This window comes from Lygodium microphyllum, chromosome 22, assembly GCF_053477565.2.
Source record: "Lygodium microphyllum isolate KBCC chromosome 22, Lygodium_microphyllum_v1.1.10, whole genome shotgun sequence".
NCBI lineage: Eukaryota > Viridiplantae > Streptophyta > Polypodiopsida > Schizaeales > Lygodiaceae > Lygodium > Lygodium microphyllum.
In genome coordinates, this window is record NC_141156.1 from 57,315,082 (window position 1) to 57,339,157 (window position 24,076).

The following is a 24,076-nucleotide window of genomic DNA, read 5'->3' on the forward strand; positions in this document are numbered from 1 at the left end:
TTAATTTATTTTTTTTTAAAACAAAAAAAACCCCCATTTATTATCCCCTCCCCCCATGGGCACCTATTCCCCCCCTCCCCACCCTCCATGGGCACCCTCCCCTCTCACCCCCGACCCCCCCTTTCTCTCTCCCCGACACCCTTCCCCCCCCAACCACCTCCCTCTCCCTCTCCCCCCTGCGTTCCCTCCTCTTCTCCATCTCCGTCTTCCTCCCTCCTCCTCCTCTTCTCCCTCCCTCCTCTCCCGCCTGTGCCTGAGAACGCCGCCCCCGCCCTGGTCGCCGACGCGCCTAAGCCTGGGCCTGCCCGTCCTCCCCACCACGTCGCCACACCGCCTCCCTGGTGGCCCTGGTACGCCCCGCCTTCCCCTCGTGTGCCCGCCATCTCGCCCGCCTGGCCCCTGCCTGGGCCCTCACGCCCTCTGCCGCCACCCTCGCTGCGCCCTGTCGCTCGAGCCTATGGAAGCCCGCCCGCCTGGTGCTCCTGTGACGGCCGTCGCCACCTGCCTCATCACCCTCGCCAGTAGCCGCCCTCCATTCCCAGCCACGCATTCCACCCCACAACCCCCCTTACCCACCCACAAGCCCCAGTTCCCACCCCCACCAACCCACCTCCCACCCCCCATAAGCCCCCAGTCCCATCCATTCACCCCCACACACTCCCACCCTGCAGAAACCCCCTCTTCAGCCCCCCTTCTCACCCTCTTTCCCGTAACCCCCTATCGCGCCCTCCAAGACGAAAACCGCAGAAACACGCACCACCCTGCAAAACCCCTTCTCCGCCCCCTGTCCCACACACGATGTGTGTGCGCGCATGGTTGTTCGTGTACGGGTGCGGCAGTCCGTTAGTGGCTATTCACGCGGTGGGACGCACGTTAGCTGGTCCGTGCGGTGGTGTGCAGCCGGCTGTTCACACGCAGCTATCACGCAATTCATTCCTGGGTATTTCCCAGATTTTTAATTTTCAAAACCCGAAAAACCTTAACAATACATTTAAACATTAAAAATTTCATTAAAAATCAACTAAAAATTCAAAAAATTACAGAAAAATCTTTTTAAAAATTCCAAAATTTCTGCAGTAAATTGCAATATTTTTCCAACCTGAAAATCTCCGAAAAAATTTCAGAAAATTTTAGAAGTAAATTATCTTTTAAACATACACACAAAATGAGAAAAAAATTCATTAAAATTTGTAAAAATAGCAATTTAATTGCAAAAAAATTCCTGAAAATTCCATCAATTTTTTTGCTTATTTTTGGAATATTTCCTAAGTTGAAATTACTGTGCCATTTTATTTTATTATTATTTTATGAAAAAAAAATGCTTCATTAAATGCTAAATTCATGAAAAATCCTCTTTAATTCCAAACACAAGCTAAAAAATCTAAAAAAATCCTGATACCTTGGTTCTTTTTGGATTGCTGACCTACATTTTGGGATTGAGAAGTGCGCATTCATTGCATACACATACACCCACTTCCATGTATTTTTCCTTTTATATTTTTTATTTTTTCCGCTACCCCAAAATTCACGCTTAATTTTTAACATGAATCCTAAACACCACCATGGTACGCACGTTCGCACCAAAGACACCTTTTTCTAATTAAAATCAACCCGCCGTTCACTTAGCACGCGCTAAGTGCGCTTCAGAGACACCTTAATATTTTTAATAAAAATGAACCAGCCGTCACAAAAGCACGCGCTGGCAAAAAAGCGCTCCACATTACCTTAATTTTTAATAAATGAATTTGCATTTAGAGACCCAATCTGGGTATCGAAGTCCGAGATTCGGATTAATGCACCGCTCCAACCTAATAATTTGTAATTAAAATTTTAAGAAGGAACCGTCGTTTTCTTATTATAGTTTATCACTTAATTAAAAATTCACCCATTTCCTAATAATTCATAAAATGAACCTTTCATTAAATTAATTCCCCCTCACTGCACTTATTTCCCCTTTTTAATGAACTCGTTTCGTGGAATGGGTACGCGAAGTCTTCGGAGTTGTCTCCATGGTCAAACCTGATTATCACAGTTGTGGTCATCATATGTGTGGGTTGTTGTTATGTTTTGGTTCAGTTTCTTTGTTACGGTTAAGGGTACGGTGTGAAGTTTTTTTTTCCTTTTATTGCCTAATACGGGGATTTGGGTGTTTGCATGTTGCATAGCATGAAGCTTTCAGTCGCATATGTGTAGAGGTCGTGTTGATTTTTTTTTAGGCTGTGGTTTGCTTGGGGATAGTTGGTCGAGTCACGTTTTATCACCCTGGTTGATATCTTATCCTTGGTTTTTGTATGTTGCTTTGCAGGCATTCTCTTTGTTTGTCTGTGTTTGTGGTGTGTGTGTGTGTAACCATCTGAATGGCGCCCTCTCGTACTCCTCCCCCGATTCAGTATGGTCCTTTGGCTTTACATGATTATTCTTTGTTACTCGATTCGGACGTTGTCGCTAAAGCGGGCTTGTCCAAGTTCGTGAGCCTTTCTTTCCCACTGGTTCCAGATGATCCTACCATTTGTGAGGAGTTTTTAACCTCTTACAGTAAGAGTTCTGGTCCAGTTCGTGGCACTACTGTTCTTCTGACACTGAAGAGTCTAGGCAAGGCTCTTGGTCTGCCATATCGTGGGGAGTCTATCCCTGCTGCCAGACAATTATTCACCAATGGCGATATTTTGAAGCTGTTGCACAAGCAAACTCAAGATGTTCTTAATCTGAAGAAGGTCATTACCGCGTCAGGAGTGGGTATCTCCATGATTTCCAATCCCATATGGAAACAACTATGCTAATTCCTTCAGGACAGGTTCATGCCTGCAAAATCCCCATCTCATTATCTTTCCAAGGAGTTGTTTACAACTTCACGAATGATTTTGAAAGGCATAACTATTGATTGGAGTACCTACCTCCTCTCTAAGATGGATCACCACTTTATCCGAGCTACCCAAGGAAATGTGACTAATGTTACATTTGGCTCCTTCCTCTATGTCTTCTTGCTACATGCTGCCCCTGCAAAGGAAGTTCCTTTACCTCCAATTGATCCTCCAGCAGTTCCTCCTCCGCCTCATAATGAAGATGATGATGTGATAATTGAGGATGATGATTCTCCTTCTCCCCTTGTCATTCAGAGAAAACGCCTCAAGAGGATGACTGATTCAGTGCCTATTCCTCCTCCAGTTCCAGTGACAATTCCTGCCCAGTCTTACAGCACCTTGCCTACATTCCTTCAGACGCCAAATGTTTTCAGAGCCCATAGAGACGGGATGTTAGAACTTACTATTCCTTCTGTTCACCGCCTGGTAACAGGAGATGCTATTCCGTTCCTGTGCAAGGATATCCAGAGTTCTATTGAACTTTCGATGACTGCCTATATCCAACAATTATATTCTTCATTTTATGATGAAGTTCAGCAGTCTAAGGAGGAATTGAATAAGACCAATACTGAGTTAGCCTCTGCTCAGGAGAAATTCTCTGACCTTTGTACGCAAATGGAGCAGCAGATGAAGCTTGTGGATACTCAGAAAGCTGAAATCTCTAAGTTGAAAGCTGAGTTGGCAGAAGCTAGGTCTCAAGTGGTTGCTGTAACAGAGGAGAGGGATAAGTTACTGAAGGAGAGTCAAGAGATGAAGGAGGTGATAGCTGCCCAAGCAGAGAAGTTTAAATCCACCACAGCTATCTTAGACCAGAGCAATGCTCAAATCCAGCAACTCAAAGATCAGTTGGCTCAGTCTCGGTCTAATACACAGAGTCCTGTGCAACCAGTTTCTCTTTTATCCCCTGCAGACTTGGCAGCTCTTTAGAGACAGGCTACATTATGTCCCTTATTTCAGGCCAAGGTGGAAAGATTGCAATCTCGCATGGATTTGTTATGGTCTTCTTTTGAGCGGTATCAAGAATATGTTCCACCAGATCATTCCTTTTTTGTCCATTATCAACAAGAAAAGTTGGCCTTCTATATAAAGCTTTCCACGATGGATTTACCTATCCCAGAGGATGGATGGAGTGGGGCCTGGTCATCTGATTTGCTGATAGAAGTAGTGAGGATGGTTTTTGAAGACTCTGTCACTCCAGATACGATGCTTCTGTCCTATATGTATTTGAGGGGTGATTTACTGATTCCAGATGATGAAGATCTCGCTTGGTATGTCGGAGATGTGGTATTGCAAGCTTCTTTGTATGTCCGACATTTGGAGTTAAGGATTGATGAGATGTTCCAGGGATATTCTTCAAAGGTGGCTGAGTGTCCTGAGTTTTCATGGCACACTATGGTTGATGCTGTCATTTTGAATCACCGTCAGGTCAAAGCTTCAGCTCATGCTCAAAACATTAACCAACTGAGGGTGGATCTTTTAGCCTATCTCTCCAACCAACCCCCATTTGATACTTCTTTCTTTGAAGCCTATCATCAAAGATCAGCTTTAGGTCCGTCCTTACCTTGCCTAACTCATTATCAACAAATGGCTCATAGGTATTATGCTTATATTTCCCTTTTTCAATCTAACCCAAATGTTATTTTACCCCTTCTTTTCCAACCTCAAGGATCTCCTCAAATTCCTATATTTACTCATTGTTCTTTTATTGAAGATCGAGTTTTTCTACCTCCTGATCCTTGTCCTTCCCCATCCCCTGACATTCTATCAACCTTTCCTGCTTATCTTTTAACGCCTTTCTTAACAGAATCTCCTCAATTTTCAGCAAATTCATCTTTAATCCATTCTTCATTTTATGATTTTGCCTATCCATTGCTTCATCCTCTTTCATTAGTCTCTCTTCCGTCTCCTAACACTTATTCCTAATCCTCCTCAGTTGGTTAGTGGGTATCCAGGTTTTGATCAGAAGATTCTTCGAAAAAGAGGCTGGAGTTCAAATGATTCCCTTACTGAATCTCAAATCAATTGGCCATTGATCCGAGGAGAATGGATAAGTGCTAGTCAGGCTTATCCGAATTATCTGCATTTTTCTCAATAATATTCCCAGTCTGCAGATCCTTCTGTGCGCTTAACTGCTCATTTTACTTGGTACCTGGCGTATATGCATAGGCATTCTCATAATGATTCAAAGCCTATTCCAAAGTTGTGCATGAATGTCAATGTAAGCATTGATTCCCAGCAACTGGATGTCTTGTACTTTCATGCCCTCCGTTTGCCTAGCAAATACCTTGTCTTATTGGAAGGGATGTGCTGCCTTCAGTTTTTTTAGAATCCTCCCAAGACATTTGTAGATGAATCCTTGTCCATGGATCGTTTTCGAAATCACTAATCTTTTAAGAGGGATCATCTTCATTGATACCTTTGCCATGTATTGTGGATGATTTTTAATGATAAAACTCTCTTTTTGGAGGAGTCATTCAGATGGTTGTGTTGTGTGTAGAGTTTGTATTGTGGGTTAATTTATGTAATACGATCGTGGTGGTTGTCTATTCGATTTGCTTTCGTGCGAGCTACATTTTGGAGAATTGCGGTGATGGTGTTGCTAGTTGGATAGTTGAAGATGCTGATGCAGAAGAAGAAACCTCTTATATCCTTGACAAGTTTGTTGTGATTTCCAGTTTTGATAAGAAGTATTAATGTATAAAGGATTTTCCTTTCGTTGTATTCTTTATATCAGATACAGATTATAAGTTGGGGTCGTGGTTGGATGGACTGTTTTTGAAAATTTATTGAAGATCAAAGTTGAGCTCTTAAATGAACTTGTATTCCCCTTTTTCCTGGGTCGTGAGGACGCTTCCTTATTAAGTGTTGGGATATGTTGAGTGTTGAAATGACCTATTTTTTTGGCTGATTTTTGTTGTTTTTGAGAGCTGAATGGTTGATTTTATGAAATGATTGATTAGTTTGGAAGAGATTTGAGAGTGTTTTGGATAGGTTGGAATGGTTTTATTAAGCTCATGATGTTTATTAGTAGAGATGTGAAGTTCTGATGATGTTCTGATATGTTCTGTTTGGTCCTGATAGCTTATGTTGAGCTTCTGTTTTGTTTTGTTTTCTCTCTATAAGGAAGGATGGAGTATTGATTGATAGGGTTTGAGATTGTTTGAAAGCTTATTGAGTGATTTTTTATGGTTTGGAATGGTTTTGGTATGAGTTATGTGGTTCTGATGCTTTCTGTTGACCTTCTGTAACTCTCCGTTGAGCTTCTGTAGACCTTCTGTATACTTATGTATGTGTTCTGTTGGATAAGAGTGTAGCTTAGGAAAGTTTTCTAGCCTTGGAAAGAGGTGAATACAAGTGCAAAAGAGCTAAAAGAAGTCAAAGAAGTAGCTGTTGCAGACTCAAGTAAAGACTGGAGTAAAGTGACAGTGGTGAGCTATGAAAAGATTCTGTAGTGGCTCTGGTGACTCTTCATATCAGGCATACCTCTTGGGAGGTGCATCCACGACCTAAGAAGGATTATTGAGGGTTATTTTTGAGTGATTGTAGTGAGGAGATGATGTACTATTGATAGAGGGAGAGAGAGAGAGTCACAGATAGTCAATTCTATCAAAACAATATGATTGTATATGAGAGATTGAGAGAGAGAACTATGAAGACATTGAAGATGAATAATATGTGATGTATTTCCATTCCAAGATGGTGTATTCCTTTGCTTTCTTTGTTCTATTGATGGATTTTGTGAAGATGTTGAAAAATATGGTTGATTCTATCAAATCCGTGGGAGATCTACATGATGCTGCATGAAGATTTGTTGTGCCTGGTGTTCTTTTCTTCATTGTGATCATATAAAACTTAATAAAAAAGCTTGTTGATGTTACAAGATAGATTTTCTTGCAAGAGAATTCCCTTTTCCTTGGTATTCCTCTTGGGGCTCCATGTTTTTGGTGTGCAACCAGGGAAGAAGATGATCTCAAAACACCAAAGGAAGAAAAAAAAAAAAAAAGAGACTTGAAGATCTGATGCAAAGCAGTGAAGAAATTGTGTGTCCCAAAGTACAAGAAGGTGCAGGATAAGATGGAAGCCCGTTGTCTGGGTGTTTGGAAGACCCTCCTCTACTGAAGAAAGCCCAAAGCTTTACAGATTGTGTGTAGCACTCTTGGCCCTAAGCTGCATCAGCTATGCAATGCCATTCGTGCTCGTGTGCTGTTGCCTTCCTTGCGTGATTTCCCTCCTCGGTTTCTGTGAAAGTCACATGGAAGGGAGGGGAGCTTCTGCCGATGTTATTGCCTCTTTGCCCATTTACAAGTTCAGGAGCAAGAGGATACCGTTTCAGCGAGAGAAAAGCAGCTACAATGGATCAGATAGTGATAGCTCAAGTGAAGGTGGTGTGATGGCAGCAGGAACAGAGAATGAGAGGGTAATAGCAGGGGATGATGCGGCATGTTGTATCTGCCTGGGCCGCTACAAGGACAACGCACAGCTACGAGGATTACCATGTTCCCACCATTTTCATGTGGAGTGTGTTGATCAGTGGTTAAAAATAAATGCTTCCTGTCCCCTCTGCAAATCTTCTGTTCAAGGGTGTAAGACTGGAGATGGAGACACAGATGTATCAACATCTGTGGCAAGGCATGCTGCTGAAAAAATTCAGTCATGAATGCTGCTCAACCTAGAAGCAACTGGAACACAAGGGTTATGGGACCTGATTTGATGGCACATATGTCACAAACCGAGGCTTTTTGCCCCATGATACTGTAGGAACAGGTACCCTGTGGGACATGGATCCCACTACATTTCTGCTACTTGAGAAGGATGCAAAGGTGAAGGAGACGTGTAGCAGAAATAGTAGCGCAGTGTCTCCATGTCTCCAAGAGGTCTCCATGTCTCCTAGAGGAATGAGAAGAAGAAGAAAAGGAACATAAGAGACGGAGAGGGATGAGAAGGCGGCCATTACCACATTGCGCGAGAGACAGAGACAGAGAGAGGGATGGATGGAGATGGGTCCTCCATACTCTGGATTGAGGTATCATGCTACCCTTCCTGGATTGATCACCAGCAAGTGAATTTGTGGTGCGATGTGCCGGAAGCAGAAAGCCTTGTTACAGGCAGCACAGATGCCTCAGATCATCAGGCAAGTCACGTTCTGGAAGATGGGCTGTTAGATGGGATGTGATTCGAAGGACTGGAGTGAGAGAGAGAGGGGGGATGATGTGTACATGAGGAGAGATAAGGACAGGGAGAACAACATCCACATGCTGTCGGGAGACCTGCCAACAACGAAGGACACGCGGCCGTCCATTCCTTACCTGCCCTACCTTCTTCCGCCATGCCACCTGCCACATCAAGACCCTACCCCTTCGGTGTAAAGTCGCCCTCATGGTCCTCGACTAGTAGCGAAGCATGCACAGAGAGAGAGAGACAGAGAGAGGCGGTAGGATGCCCACCACAGAGCACTAGAAGAAAACGATATGTGCAGCGATGGAGGCACCCAAGCTTGCAATTGCATTTGCCACAGCACTGGCGGCCATGGATTCCAACAACCGGCCCAATGGAGCGGCTCATGAAGGCAGATGGTTTAGATGCCCTCTTGATAGTGGATGCGGTCAAACCTACCATGCATCGCAGGTTCTGGTCTGTGCAGGTTCATTAGGCTTTGGCACTCAATGACAAGGAGTCTACACCTACTCAAGGAATCTTGATCTTTTTGTGATTCTCAAATTTCCTGGTGCCCTCTCCTGAGCAACTGCGATGGCAGAGAAAGAAGAAGAGAGTTTTCAAGAGATTGCAAAGGGGAGATTGTTCAAAAGGAACTTAACATCAACAAGTGCAACACAATGCGCAAAATTGAAAGAAGAGTTGAAGCACAAGAGGGCATAAGATAGATGGATCCAGGCAAGATAGAGGGAGCCAGGGTCAACAGGATGCTGAAAACAACAAGCAAGAAGAGAAACCGAGTAGGTGAAGATAGACACACAATATGAGAAGATGAAGCCAAGTCACCCCTTTCATAGGATTAGTGTGCAGTGCAGCAAGGCATTTCTTTTCCCTTACCTTTCCTACCCTCTCCCTTACTATTTCCCTTCACCACAACCCTTCCATCACACCCTCCCTATTCAAATTCATTGTTGGCAACCTTCTTTATGAGTCGCCCACAACTCCCGCCCCCTCTTTCCCCTTCTCTTCTCCGCTTGACCTCTCCCTCTTCCACCATGATTGTCCACTTGCCACACGATCTGCATACCAACACAGCCTCCTCTTTCTCATCATCCCAAAGAATCTTTTCTTCTTCAAAAGAATACCCTTCCCTCTATAGCACTATTTGACTGGTTCCCAACCAATAACCAAAGAAGAAGAAACGAGAAGCATGAAGAAAGAAGGAAGAAGGGATTGGAGGAGGAGGGAAATAAGAAGAAGATGGAGTGCATGGTATTTGAGGTCTTCAAGTTGCGATGTAGCTAAGAAGGAAGAGAAGGACTTGTTGGTTTCATGAGCTCCATAGATCTAATGCCAGCCATAAAACAACTTCCACCCTACTTCTTCATCTATGTGTCCCTCTCTCCCTCATCCTCCACATGGTAGCCATGTTTGCTTTCTTCCCTTATCCCGTCATATCTCCCCAATCCTTAACCTAAAAATTTCAATAAAATATTAATATGAATATTAAACACCATTGTTCTTTTGTTTGATCTTACCCCCTTCATCATTTGCCCCTTCAATTGTGGCACTTTTTTCCACCCCTTTGCCCTTTTACCTTATTTATAGTACCTCAATATTACCACCCTACTTTTCTACATGTGGTTCTTTCCTCCACCCATGATCACCATCAGCCTCTCATCCTACCATACATTGTTGCCATCCCTTACATCTTCCTTCTTCTTTTCCTTTTTCCCCCAAGCAACAACCATCAAGAAAAATGATTAGATAAACTAAAAGGGAAAGTTTTTAAGAATCTAAAAGGATCAAAGCTTACTGACCCTCCTAATCCATTGTCAACATTCAAAAGTGAAAACTCTTTACCAAAGCAAAATACTGTCTCAAAGCTAAGCTTTGTGCTTTCAAGAGTTTTCACTTTACATTCATGGATGACAACACTATTGAATACTCCGTGAGAAGATACATAAAGATGAACTCCCACATCAAAAGATACATGAAGCTACATATACAATTAAACCCTATTTTCTCAAGTGCCCTCTAGAGCTACATGATGAAGGGAGTCATCCTTATTTCCTCTATTGGGATGGAAAAGTTATGCTTGTAATTCCTTGTTGAAGACAAAACCCTATCCTTTGAAGACTAGTAAATATTTTCAGTGTGGGAGTATTTGAGGCAGGAGTTCCCTTACTCTGGTGGTCATGGATTTGGAGTCCCATACCCTACCATGGCTAGGCCTCATCCTTATGATCGAAGTTGTTTTACTAACAATTTTGGAAGTTGTTTTGTGATAGACAGTGGTTTTTCTTTGGCAAGGTTCGCGAGGACGCTTCACATTTCAGTGTGGAAGGAATATGATGACACTCAAAGAAGCATAAAAACAAGGCACGAAAATGTCCATGCACATATAACAATTTTATCTTTTGTAAAAAAGATAACAAGTACATTGTTACAAAATCACTAAAATACACACCTATATGAGGGGGCACATCCACATACACCATCATAAATCAATGTTATACACAAAAGTGTTACGTGCATGCATTGGTGAAGGGTAGGAATACTCAAAATTAAGGGCCAAAGGCCTTATAATATCAAATGTATCAAAGTTTCAAAGAAATAAAAAAATACGAAGGGGTGTGCTTTTTGGGGAAGAGGTGGGGTGGAGTGCACGAGTGGTTATGTGTCTCTTTCCCTTCCCTCTCTTGTCCAATCGCATATTCTCCTTTCTGGTAGTGCAAAAAGTTGTTCTCTCTCCTCTCTCTTCTGTCTTTTGTGCAGAAATTCTTCTTTTCCCTTTTGTTCTTGCATAATGGTTGAAGCTATGGATGAAGATAATGAAGATAACGAATCAGTTCATTATTAAGTGAAAGATTTATAGTTTCTTTTCAGTTTTGAGATTAATGGCTCAGCCATGTGCATAGATTTTGCATGCTTCTACCTTGGTTTCATGTTCATTTCCTACCGTGGGAGGGTTGCTGTCATTTTGGTGCGCAGCCGGGGAAATCTTGCCATCAACAAGCACCAGAAAAGGCTGAAAATGAAGGAAATGGCATTGCCAAGAAGAGGAGAATTCAATGGATGTTTGTAAAGTTCCTTCTTCCACTGAAGAGTTGGAATTTCTCATAATCAAAGCCACTTTCCACAAGAAGTTCATCCCACAATGGCGGAAACACATCACCATCATGATGCATGCTCTATGTGGTGGACAGTTTCTTCTTCCTGTTGAAGCAGCAGAAACTTGCATCTTGGTGGCAAACTGTTTGGGAACAAACTAAAGAGCAGAAACAGAGAGAATGACCATCCATGGAAGATTTGGCATTCATTGAGAAGTTTCCAAACATCATCAAATGGGAGATTGTGAAGAAGCTTCAGGACTCTTAGTCTGTGGAGATTCACAAAAATAAGAAGCAAAAGAGTTGGAATTTGTTTGTGGATACTCAACAGAAAGATACACGGGATGCTTGGTGCACTGATAATCTTCTATTTGTTCAATTGGCAACCCATTGGAAGTTACTAGACAGAGTGTTTTTCACAACATACACTGTTGAAACCATCAGAAGCTGGCATTACTATGATAATGGCACCACCACAATGCTTAGACGTATGCATTTTGACACCTTCAGAACCGAATACCTTCCTCTGTACAGTGGCATGAAAGCAGAATTCAGAGACGTTGAAAAGGAAGAAGTAGAACAAATGTTGGCAAGAGAGTCTTCCAAAGACTGAAGCCTTCTGTTATCTCTCTGTGGAGCACTAACAACATAGTGGAGCCAACCCCCTGATGAATGACGCAATAAAGAGGCAAGCGTTAGAACGAGTCCAAAGGTACGTGAGAAGAGAGAGAGCAAAAATCAAAGCTGAGAACGAGCTCGCAACAGAAGCCGACTTTGACGCCCTTGCGGAACTCTTTACAGAAGTCCCAATGGCACATCAAGCCCTTCCTCCTCCTGCTGGAGGTCCACTACCAAGCCAAATCCGTCTTGGAAATATTGATGACGGGCCAGCGAATGTAATTCCATTGCCAGTTTTTAAGGCAGAGTACAATGAAGACCCCGATCTTCATGTAGCAGAGTTTATCGTAGCATGTGTGGCTAACAATGCCACAACCCCTGAGCATTGGTTGGCAATACTCCCCGCCACTTTCAAGGGCACGGCGTTTCAATGGTATGAGAGACAAGCAACAGGAACTTTTGGCACATGGGACGACCTGAAGTTAGCCTTCCTCACTAAATTCAGGCATGAAGGTTTTGAAGAGAGGATGCGATAGGAATTTATGAATTTAAGTCAGTCCTCTGGAGAAAGAGTAGAAGCTTATGTCTCACCAATGGAATCCATCCTGAAGAGATGGACTAACCATAATCTAGATGATGGCATTCAGAAGGGGGTATTTCTCAGGGGATTACAACCTGAAGTCCGTAAGTTTGTGGAGCTGCAAAGACCAGCCACACTGCAAGCTGCAACAGAAGGTGCAAGACTGTACGATGAGGTGAAAGCTAGATTGGCGATGAATCCAGGAAGAGGAGTCCTACCTCCTCTGATGCCAGGAATGATGTACCCACCAAATGCAGTCCCAGGGACAGTCCCCTACCCCTACCAACAAATGCCCTCAGTATCACAGTACAGTGCACCAAATCCACAGTGGCCACAATCAATGCCTCAAATGATGGTTCAACCACAACAACAATGGTCCCAACCAATTTCCCCAATGCCAAATCAGCAGCAACAGTGAAACCCTACCAACTGGAGCCAACAGTCACAACCGTTCAAACAGGAGCTCTAAATCAGAATCAGAACAGAGACCCCTCTGCACCATCCCAACCTGTTTATGCAGTGATTACAGAGACTCCTCAAAACCCTACTGCCAGTACCTCAGGAGGAGAAAGCTTGAATGATTATTTATCCAACTCAGTTGCAAATATCAAAAAGGAGTTTATGGATGTGATTACAGAGCAGCTACAAACACTGAAAGTGAATACCGCTAGCATATCCAACATTGCAGGAGCAGGAAGAGATATGATGCGGTCAAATACTTAGTGTGGTAAGTGTCATCAAGCAGGCCATTTAGCCACTGAATGTACACAAAAACCAACCATTCCTGGAGCCTTCTGTTCCTACTGTTTGCGGAAGAACCATACAGAGGATATTTGCTCTCTGAAGGAGATGCATAATACGAGAAGGAAGGAAGAAGATGCAAGATTCAACTTGCTGGAATCCAAAATGACAACACAGGATATTGGACCCAAGCCTAGAGAGTTTGGTCCTAATTTCGGTCCAAGGAGGTTTCCCTCTCAAAGTTATAGAGGAAGACAGTCTGGCGGTGGTCAGAGATCAGAATGGAGTGTTACAGATGCGGAGAAAAGGGACACATTTCACCAAATTATCCAAATCCCAGAAGGTCAGTGGATTACAAGCCCTTATGCAATCCATGCAAAGGAGAAGGCCACACTGCAAAAGACTGTCCAAGTCCAGCCCCAGTGAAAAACAATGCTACTGATAATCCGGCCAAGGCCCAAGAGCCTACCTCCAATTTAGTGGAATTGGAAGTTGCTGCCATCACGCGTGCAAAGAAGAAGGAACCACCTATCCAAAAAGAAAATAATCCTCCTCCCAGAACAGTGAAGTTTAATCTTCCACTAGAACAACAGAACAGAACAGAGCCTGACAGTGTCGTACAGAGCACCACAGTGCCACAGAAAGTCACAGAGACAGTTCCAGAGACAGGACCAGAGGTCCAGGAGATAGAAGAGGAGGAAGTGCCACAAGTGGCAGAAGAAGTCCCCATGATGCCCCTGTTGGAAGAAAAAAGGAAAATGAAAATGGGTGTTGCCCCATTCCCTAACCGGTTAGAGAAGTCAGTGGATCCTATTAAGGAATACGATCTGGTTAGAGATCTAGATACCTTTAAACCAAACCTCACATTCCGACAATTGTTGGTGTTGTCTCCCAGTTGTCGAAAAAGGTTCAAAAGTATACTGACAAGAAGACGTGGCTTAAGGATTGCTCCCTCAACAACAACAAAGTCCAACAAAGCTCCAGAGCCTGTAAAAGAAGTGGACGTGGCTAACGCCTTCCTAGATCTAGGTACCCCAGAGACTGGCGTGTGGATAGAAGGCTACTTTATTGCAAATGCACTGATTGATGGTGGTTCATCAGTGAACATTATGACGGATGTGACAATGAAGGATCTAGACCTACAAGGTGTGCAACCAACCCAATGGCTCATCAGACTAGCGGATCAGAGCAGAATCAAACCTTTGAGCATTCTCCCATATGTGAAGACTACAGTGGCTGGAAAAGATTATTGGCTAACCTATCTGGTGGTGAAGCCAAACTCTTATGGTACATCCTAACCCCTATTACTGGGTAGACCATGGCTTTTTGAAGCCAAAGCAAGGACGGATTGGTTCAAAGGAACCTTGACCTTAGGTAGAGGACCCATTAAAGTGGTGCTGAAGCTATATGGTGCTCAAAAAGGACATGGATCCACCTCCTTGGAATTATCTTCTGACTCCCCTAATGAGGCTACAAATGGAACATCAGCAGACGAAGATGCTGTCAAATAGATCCTTCCCAAGAAAACAGTGGCACGTTCCTTAACAGTGAATACTGTAAGCCAACTCCCAAAAGATGCAAAGCCATTATCAATGGGTGAATACTTCCTGCCTAAACCAGGAACGATTTCCAAAATCACTTCTGACAGTGAGATAGAAGCATGGATGTACTGCTCTCCCTGTTACATGGCCATAGCAGAGCCAGAGAGAGAGGCAGAAGATGAAACAAAGAATCTGTTCTTCTCTTACAGAGCTTCTACAGAGACAGAGACAGAGACCGAAGAGGATGGGGATGATATTGAAGAAGAAGGTTATAAAAGCGAGATGGAAGGATCTATCCCACCTGAAGAGGATACATATGAAGAAGAAGTTCCAGAAGCATCAGAAGCAGACGAGCTCATGCTGTGGGACAGAATGGCGATGGTACCATTTGGTCTGGTAAATGGATTTTCTCATATGCAAAATCTTTATAAGAGATGGTTAAAGAAGATCAAGCCGTCTTTCAGCAGTGGCTCATGCCGTCCTCACCCACCATTGCCAAGAAAAGATGATGATAATGCACCATGCTAACAAACACCAGTCTCACAATTCCAACAGGTATCAGAGGGTCCCTGTTATGTGACATTCTTGGATGCGTCATCAGAAGATGAGTCTTCAAGCCAAGAGATAAGTAATCTTGAAACCAAACCCGAAACGGGTGAAAGGCAATTAACATTTGTGGATGCAGAAGGCACTGAACGCCATTTGAAGGTGGGTAGCAGCCTACCAGAAGAGGAGTTGTCAACCTTGTACAACTTGTTGAAAGAGAATTTGGACGTGTTTGCGTGGTCCTACAAAGACCTAAAGGGGATTGATCCCACAATATGTCAACATCATATTGACTTGGAGCCTGATGCCAAACCTATACGACAACGACAGAAGCGAATAAACCCGAATTATTCGACCTTGGTGAAAGCAGAGCTGCTGAAGCTTCTAGAAGCCAAGTTCATCTATCCAGTTGCAAATAGTGAATGGGTCTCACCCATCGTGGTTGTACCCAAGAAGAATAGCAAGCTTCGTATATGTGTGGATTTTCGCAAGTTGAATTCCAAGACAAAGAAGGATCACTTCCCTATCCCTTCCATAGACCAACTGTTGGACACAGTGGCAGGACATGAGCTTTATTCCCTTCTGGATGGATTCAGTGGATACAACCAAGTGCAGATAGCAGAAGAAGACCAATCCAAAACAACCTTCACCACAAAATGGGGGACCTACGCTTACCGAGTGATGCCGTTTGGACTCTGCAATGCCCCTGCTACCTTCCAGCGAGTCATGATGGCCGCATTCCAAAATCATCTGCACGACTTTATTGAGATATCTTTGGATGACTTCTGTGCCTATAGTTTGATCTATGAACACTAGGGACATTTGGAACAATGCTTTGACCAATGCCGGGAGTATGGGATTTCCCTCAACCCCGACAAATGCATCTTTGGGGTCTCTTCTGGAGTTCTGTTGAGCCACATTGTCTCTGCACAAGGGATATCAACAGACCCTGCAAAGATCGAAAAGATTGCAGCTTTGACAACACCCACCAACCTCAAACAGTTGAGGGGATTCCTAGGCCATGTGGGTTACTACAAAAGATTCATAGCTCATTTTGCAACAAAGGCAACCTCCTTGCACAAGCTTCTGAGGAAAGATGCAGAGTTTATTTGGACGGAAGAATGTGACAAAGCCTTCAACACTCTGAAGCAATGTCTGATTGAGTGATTTTTGATGGTTTGGAATGGTTTTGGTATGAGTTATGTGGTTCTGATGCTTTCTGTTGACCTTCTGTAACTCTCTATTGAGCTTCTGTAGACCTTCTATATGCTTCTGTATGTGTTCTGTTGGATGAGAGTGTAGCTTGGGAAAGTTTTCTAGCCTTGGAAAGAGGTGAATACAAGTGAAAAAGAGCTAAAAGAAGTCAAAGAAGTAGCTGTTGAAGACTCAAGTAAAGACTGGAGTGAAGTGACAATGGTGAGCTATGAAAAGATACTATAGTGGCTTTGGTGACTCTTCATATCAGACATACCTCTTGGGAGGTGCATCCACGACCTAAGAAAGATTATTGAGGGTTATTTTTGAGTGATTGTAGTGAGGAGATGATGTACTATTGATAGAGGGAGAGAGAGAGAGTCACAGATAGTCAATTCTATCAAAACAGTATAATTATATATGAGAGATTGAGAGAGAGAACTATGAAGACATTGAAGATGAATAATATGTGATGTATTTCCATTCCAAGATGGTGTATTCCTTTGCTTTCTTTGTTCTATTGATGGATTTTGTGAAGATGTTGAAAAATATGGTTGATTCTATCAAATCCGTGGGAGATCTACATGATGCTGCATGAAGATTTGTTGTGCCTGGTGTTCTTTTCTTCATTGTGATCATATAAAACTTAATAAAAAAGCTTGTTGATGTTACAAGATAGATTTTCTTGCAAGAGAATTTCCTTTTCCTTGGTGTTCCTCTTAGGGCTCCAAAGTCTTGGGGCTTTTCATTTTTTACTCCAAATTCATTGATGAATTGAGGAAATTGAGGCATGCTCTTCATCAAATTTGAGTCTTTTCATAAATTTGATCAAATTTTGCCGAAATTTCACCAAAAATTTTGGGCCTTTTCAAGAATTTGGGATTCTTCATCAACATTGAGGCTAAATTCATCAAGGCATACAACAATCGGCATCATTCAAGTAAAAATTCCAGACATTGGTCATGTGTACTCCTTTGACGATATTCTCCTTTGACGATATTCTCCTTTGACATTGGTCTCCATTTTGGGCACTCCTTTGACGATATTCTCATCTGGCATTAGCCCACTCACCTAATGTCATCATCAATCTTGTGTTCGCAGAAGTTTCAAGCTCTCTACAATAGGCTACATCCTCTTTATCAGCCCTACATCAAATACTTGCATTTTTGTGTTTTCTTTACTCTTGAAGGGCTACCTAGCAGTTGCCTATCTGCAGCCACTCACATAGAGAGATCTTCATCAGATATTCTTCCGTTTTCTTCTCTAGTTGGCTGCCCAGCAATCGCCTTGATAGCAGCCATCATCTTGGAGAGACTTCAGCATATTCTTCATCTTTGACAACTCTTTAGGACTGTGTTTCATTCCCTTTATAATTGGTTGTCCTTTCCTGCACCATTCAACATTACTTCAATACCCTACTGCCTAGAGGACTGCGTTTTGCTCCCTCTACAGTGCAGATTCCCTTCACGTGCTACCACCTCATTACACAGGGCACTGCAGTCATCTTTGGAGCTTTGGCTCTGCTATATCACCTTGATTCACTTACTAGTGATTCATCATTCATCATCTTTTTCTTCTATGTTTTCTCTAAGTTTCTTCTTCTCTCAGTTTATGCCGTACACTCTATGTTTTTTCCCACAAACCCTATTGTCTCTCTGATATGGTATGATTCCATGTTGTTCTATCACAGGGATGTGAAATTTTTTAGATGCTTTAATCTTGCTAGTAACATTTAATTAAGTTTGTAATCAAATGTACAAGGTTATAAAGCACATGTGATGCACATGGCAATTATTTCATGCTTGATGTGCAAGAATCCTGAGAAGTCACTGGATGTCAAAGACAAAAGTTGTGACAAGTTATACCAACTAGGCTTTGGTTGTTGGTTGGTGTCAATTGTGACCCTAGGACAGTTATTTGACCATTAAGTGTCAGTGGTGACAATAGAAACTATCATTAATTAATTAATTAATGTTGGTCTAAGAGTCAACACAGGTTGGGGACCACTCCAAGTTGAAAATGGCCTAGCCAATTTATTAATGGATGGGCACATTTAATTTTGGGCAAGGTCAAAAGGGCTGAAATTAATTTTAAGAACTAATTAATTCTAAAAATTAATTAATTGACTAGAAATTGCTAAAAAATGGGATTACAAGGCTTCCACTTGGCACAAATACCCATACAACTTAGAAAAACATTGCTAGGGCTGGTGAAGGTTGTTTCAATTCATCCAGCCTATGAGTGAGAGGAAGGTGCAACTATTGGTCTAATTTGCAGCCATTGGAGGACCTTGCAACCAACAGCAGGAGAAGACCATTCAGAAGCATGCGACAACAGTTCTCGCCCTCCTAGGTGCAAGCAACAATAGCCAAGGGCTGGCAAAAACATCTAATGCCCTCCCTAGCAGTAGGCAGCATTATCTACGGCTGTTCTAGGCAGACAGCAACCAGTTTTGGGTTCTCCCATGTGGAAAATCAAGGAATTCTCTCTCTCCAACATTCTTTCACTTTCTCTCAGAAAATCTCAGCATTTCTCACCCATTCTCAATAGATTTTAGCCAAAATTTGGTTGACAGCAGGGAAAATTCTGTTGTAAACAAGAATTTAGGGTTTACCAGCCACCTTAGGACCCATGCCATTAGTCAAAGGCATCGTACACACTGAAATCAGCACCCGAAATTCAAGGAATTGTCAAGTATTTCAGATGTTGGCTCATCCATTGTGAATTTGGGGCAACATTTGGCCAATTGGGGTTCCATTAGAACAAGTCCAGGGTGAAAATCAAGGGCAATTGGCCCAAACTGTTTGCTATTGTTTGTACAGCAAGGGGCTTTTGGATCAGCCAAGGAGATTGCGAAATCTCAACTTATACTCAACCCATTAGCAATTAAAGTTAAAGAAATACCGAAAAGGGCACTAGCTTTGCAGCCAACAGGGTGTCTACTATCCAAGATTACTAAGGTAAAGTATGCATTTCAATTTATGCTCATTTATTGATTGTTGTAATTAAGTGCTTAATCAAGTATTACCACCCTATCCGAGAAGAAGGCCGGTTTCATTCCATCACACTATTTTGACACAATGGCCTACAGCCATCCTGCATCTTGCAATCTTGTAACCTTGTGCCTTTTCGTGATTAGTACAATTACCTATCTTGAAAAAAGAGTGTGTGCACACGTGTGTGTATGTGTGTGAGAGAGCTTCTTGAATCTTGGTGCTAAGGAGAGAGTGTGTGTGTAAAAGCTTGATGCAAAATATTGGAATTTGAGTACATGAATATTAAAGCTTAAGTAACAAATGACAATGCATACCTCCAAGATGGCTTATCTATTATCTAGTATGCATACCTCCAAGATGGCTTAACTATTATCTAGTATGCATACCTCCAAGATGGCCTCCTATATTTTAAAGGTGTTGAAGAAGCTAAGTTGTACCACTTGTGGCTTACCGCAATATTTGCATGTCCAATGGTGTGAGTATATTAAAGAACTTTGTATGCCACTATTTTGGATATAAATCCTAAACTTAACTTCACTAGAAGGATGGATCTACTTTGCACCAAGATACATGTGGTTCACATGAGGTTAGAGAAGTGTTGATGCAAACATCCATAACCATGAAGCACATCTTTGAATTGAACTTTAACATATCTACTTTCCTGGGGAGAAAGGCAACTTGCTATTTTTGTACGGCTGCATATGGTAGTATGTATCTACAAAAGAGATTGAATCTTAAAAGGCTTGACTTTCTCCCATGGCTGTAAATAAATTTGTATATGTAACAGATATTCTACCTTGTACTACATAAACAGGGTCTTGCACCTTACTGTCATTACATCTAGCCTCTATATACAAGACCTTGTGCATTGCAACTTGGCTTATATAAACAAGGCCTTGTGCCTTGTACTGCCACTCTTTTGTTTATTTTGAAGAAATACTCTCTTGAGCTCCTCTGTTTGAGCTTCACTCTCCTCAAGTGTTTGACCCTTCCCAAAAACTAACATTCTTCTAGCATCGCAATTGTGGTGGCCATCAGGGCAGCCAACGCTGCAAAAAGATTGGAGACAAATGTCATGAGCATCTCAACCAACTGGATCATCAGAAATAGTTGGAGCCTCATCTTACTGTTGGACTGATATAGCTGCTTTTGCAGTATGAGACCAGCAGGCATATCATCCACCTGCTCCTTTTGTCTTCCATTAGGTGCCCTTTGGTACAAAAGCACACTCTTGAGCATAATGCAAGTTTGCTTGCAACAATAACAAGCATTGGGAAAACAAGTAAAAGACTTCGATGCTACAGGGGAAGAGAACAACATCCAAGTAAGCAGGCACTGGCATGCTCATATCACATAGCACACGTGTGAATATCTTGTCAGAAAGGAAGGTGTTCTTGTTTTAGAAAAAACACACTCTTCCAAAAGATGGTCCAACAGATTGCATTGGCCATGCTTTTCCCAGACTGGACAGCAGAATAGGGCTTCCCATGCAGGATTTTATGGCATGACATGGAGCTGCAGACTTCACATAAAAAGACGGAGGTGGAAGCAACTTGCTAACAACAGATCCCTGCTCCTACCTCCCTCCCTTTAGCTCAAAATGCTAGCACAGGAAACCAGTACAGCAGCCACAAAATAAACAATGGCACAAACTACGTGAATGTCAGAATATCACCTTTAGGACAGCCGCATTCAACAGTAGTTGAGAGTACTTACTGGCCCAAATATTTTATACGTTGGATTATATTCTAAACATCTGGAAGCTGATGATGCCAAGCTGTACGAGTACGAGTTTTCAATCCCAGTCACTGTGCTAGCTTCAAGCAAATCAACCACACTGTCAGGTTCTTTTTCCTCCTCTCCTTTCAGATCTCCATCTGGAGAAGTGAGAGCTAGTCTCGAATCTGGATTCGGATCCCTAATGGTAATGAACCAGCACCAGTAAAAAAAAAAGATTCTAAGTGGCTCTAAAGTGACAAAATCCTTACTATAGCAAGTATTAAAAGCCCCTGACCTGTGTGCTGCACAATATGAAATCTTCTTTATTCTCTGCATCCCACTCTTTTGCTTCAATGTTTGCAACTGTTTCATTTCAAAGTCAGTCTGTCAGTTCCATGGGATGTTTCATGTACCATGCACTTCAAGATACCCAAACCTTCTCTCACTTCCATACCCCTTACTAAATAATTCCTACAGAAATGTTGACCTACTTTATGTTATATTTACCCAGATGTAATTTAAAAGCTTTTGGATACCTCCATGTGATAACCTGCTCTGGCTGCACATGTAACATGATAGCTTGTACAGCATTTCTCACACTTAATGCAAGCTCCATGTGTCTGCTTGCAAACTGCACATGCCTACAAAAGCAAAAGATTGACAGGAAAAAGATGATAAGCATTTAAATACATGTTGGACAAGTACAACTGTACCAGTCTTCTTGACACATAGGCAAGCATAAATTCACAGATCACAATTATCTAAGATAAATTTTACACCTTGATCATATCTCAGTAGGTCATCAGGCTTATGAACATGCAGCTCATGTACTGTATACAGCATATTTGCAACATTTGCCTTACTTTTCCATCAATGATATGAAGCACTTCAAAGAGAACTGACATGAGTGGAGTCCACACAAGAAGGAACCAGTATGGAGGTACCCACAAGTCCAAACCATGCATGAAAGTAAAAAAGAGGGCATTGAAATATAAGGAACATATATGTTCAAGCAGGCAATTTGAACAACCGGAACCAATTACTGGTGTGACTTCATTTCTGCCTACATAAAAGCAGACTACTCTAGTTTTTGTGACCCTACTACTTCACGTGCAGCCTAAGCTTTACTTATAGCATTATGGTGCCTTAGACCATTTCTTATATCCCAGCATAAGCTGCATCCCTTTGAATGTATCCAGACTGACCTCGTATTGACTCTCCAAATCAACCTCATTCAAATATATGCCTCCATCCCTGATTGAAGAGTCAGTTCAGTCCCACAGTCAAGCTCCCTCAATGATGATGAATTTTCTACTTTAGACTGTGTGGATCTTCTTTCCAATTAGCAATTCAAGATTTTCTTTTAAAATCAGCCAATAGTCAGCTTAGACCCAGCCTGCTTGCTTAACCCTAAGTTTGTGAGCGGTTGCTAAAAAAGAGTGGAGGCAAGATGACTGTCCCACTGCATTCACTTGTTACATATAAGATCAATGACACACTCATACCACAGCTCATGTGCACTTTAAAAACAACAAAAAAGGTAAGCTATAATCCAACCTGCCGAAATCGGCCCAAATCGATTCTGGTCAAGCCATCTGCAGGCTCCATTTTTGAGATACTCTGAAATGAAATTTCTGGGATAAACCAGGCACAATAAACATGAACCCAAAGACCCTCTACAGTTGAGGGCTTTAATGCACCACCTGGAGCAAACAGGTCGTTGCACCAGATAAAATCAGAGCATGAACCAAAAACTTAAAGCTCTAAAGTAGCTTGATAAAACAAGCTAAGAGCATTTACAAAATCAATTTGCAGAAAGTGTTTCACCTCTAACAGGACACAGACAGCATTCACGGTCAATCTCTGGATTTTCACAAGCTTGGCACACAAAGCCTGTGCTTGCTTCAGAAGCTCTCACCCCATAGCAATCTTCATGAACGGCTATTTGGCATCTGTAAGATTTTGCCATGGTGTTGAATAAAGAAATAGGATTAGGAAACAGACCTCACACAACTTGGAGAGAGAAACCAATACCTGTTGCAGATGAGAATTTTGTTGTAATCATAATCCTCTACCCAACGACAAACTGCACATCTTTCTGACGTCCAGTTTACTATCACTGGTTCATAAGCTCCTACAACAAACATTCAGTTAAACTGCCTATATAAGCCACTAAAAGAAGAAAGGACGATCAAGTTTCAGAAAGAGGACACATATGCAAAATAGGTCCACCCCTTTCAAAGAAAAACAAAACAAAACAACAACATACAAACACACCTTTTTGTAAGAGGACACGTATGCAAAACAGCTCCACCCCTTTCAAAGAAAAACAAAACAAAACAACAACATACAAAGACACCTTTTTGTAACATGTTTTGTTACTGTGCGGGAATCCCCAAGAGGGGCACCGGGGAAGGGGGGGGGGGGGGGGGGGGGGGGGGGCGGCGGGTTCCGCGCCATCCATAAACCCCTATCAAACCCTGCTTTGATAAAGTGCCATGGTTACAACATAAAGAACACACACAAACACATTTTGTAATGCTTTAAATTACTCTGAAGGAAACCCTAAATGGGATGCCCAAAAAGTAATGTAAGCCTAAAATTGTCCTAGTTTGGAAGTCCAAACAGCACCAGGTCTCACTATTAAGCCACTAATTCTAGGGTTTTCATTAACCCATCATTAAGTCTCCTTAAACCAGCCCCAAAAGCACATTAATGTTATTTCGTTATTATTAAATGACTTGTTTTTGGCAATAGGTCTAGTGCACCCCAAATCCTCTATAAATGGAAACCTATGTGAGTGCATTCCTGAAAACCATTCCATTCAATACCAGCCAGATCATAAGCAGCCCTCTTCACTCCCATTGCTCTCTACACCCCTTCTGAGTGGATACCTCAGTTCATGGTACTTCCTGGAGTGTTGCCTCAGCTGTCCACACAATCTACCAGCCAGGCAACCTGATTCAACGAGTCTTCTCAACATCAACATCATCCTTATCACCTCACCCAGGTG

The 24,076-nt window shown here is 42.3% G+C and overlaps 2 protein-coding genes across 3 annotated transcripts in view; one reads left to right on the forward strand and one right to left on the reverse strand.

Annotated features, from left to right (window-relative positions):
* Nucleotides 1-24,076, reverse strand: part of LOC148017183 (histone-lysine N-methyltransferase ATX4-like) — a 131,945-nt gene that overhangs the window by 58,524 nt on the left and 49,345 nt on the right. Inside the window, exons 11-16 of one of the 2 annotated variants that reach the window (XM_087663434.1) lie at nt 23,098-23,182; nt 22,891-23,015; nt 22,621-22,766; nt 21,600-21,704; nt 21,359-21,426; nt 21,061-21,262 (exon numbers count right to left, since the gene is read on the reverse strand). In XM_087663434.1, the coding sequence (XP_087519560.1) occupies nt 21,061-21,262; nt 21,359-21,426; nt 21,600-21,704; nt 22,621-22,766; nt 22,891-23,015; nt 23,098-23,182 (731 nt within the window). Of the gene's footprint in view, nt 1-21,060; nt 21,263-21,358; nt 21,427-21,599; nt 21,705-22,620; nt 22,767-22,890; nt 23,016-23,097; nt 23,198-24,076 lie in introns of both variants that reach the window. The other variant, XM_087663433.1, reaches the window with a different exon arrangement.
* On the forward strand, nt 813-7,518 carry LOC148017184 (E3 ubiquitin-protein ligase At1g63170-like). Its single transcript, XM_087662353.1, has 2 exons — nt 813-880; nt 6,930-7,518. The coding sequence occupies exons 1-2, from the start codon at nt 813-815 to the stop codon at nt 7,516-7,518; spliced, it is 657 nt and encodes a 218-aa protein (XP_087518479.1).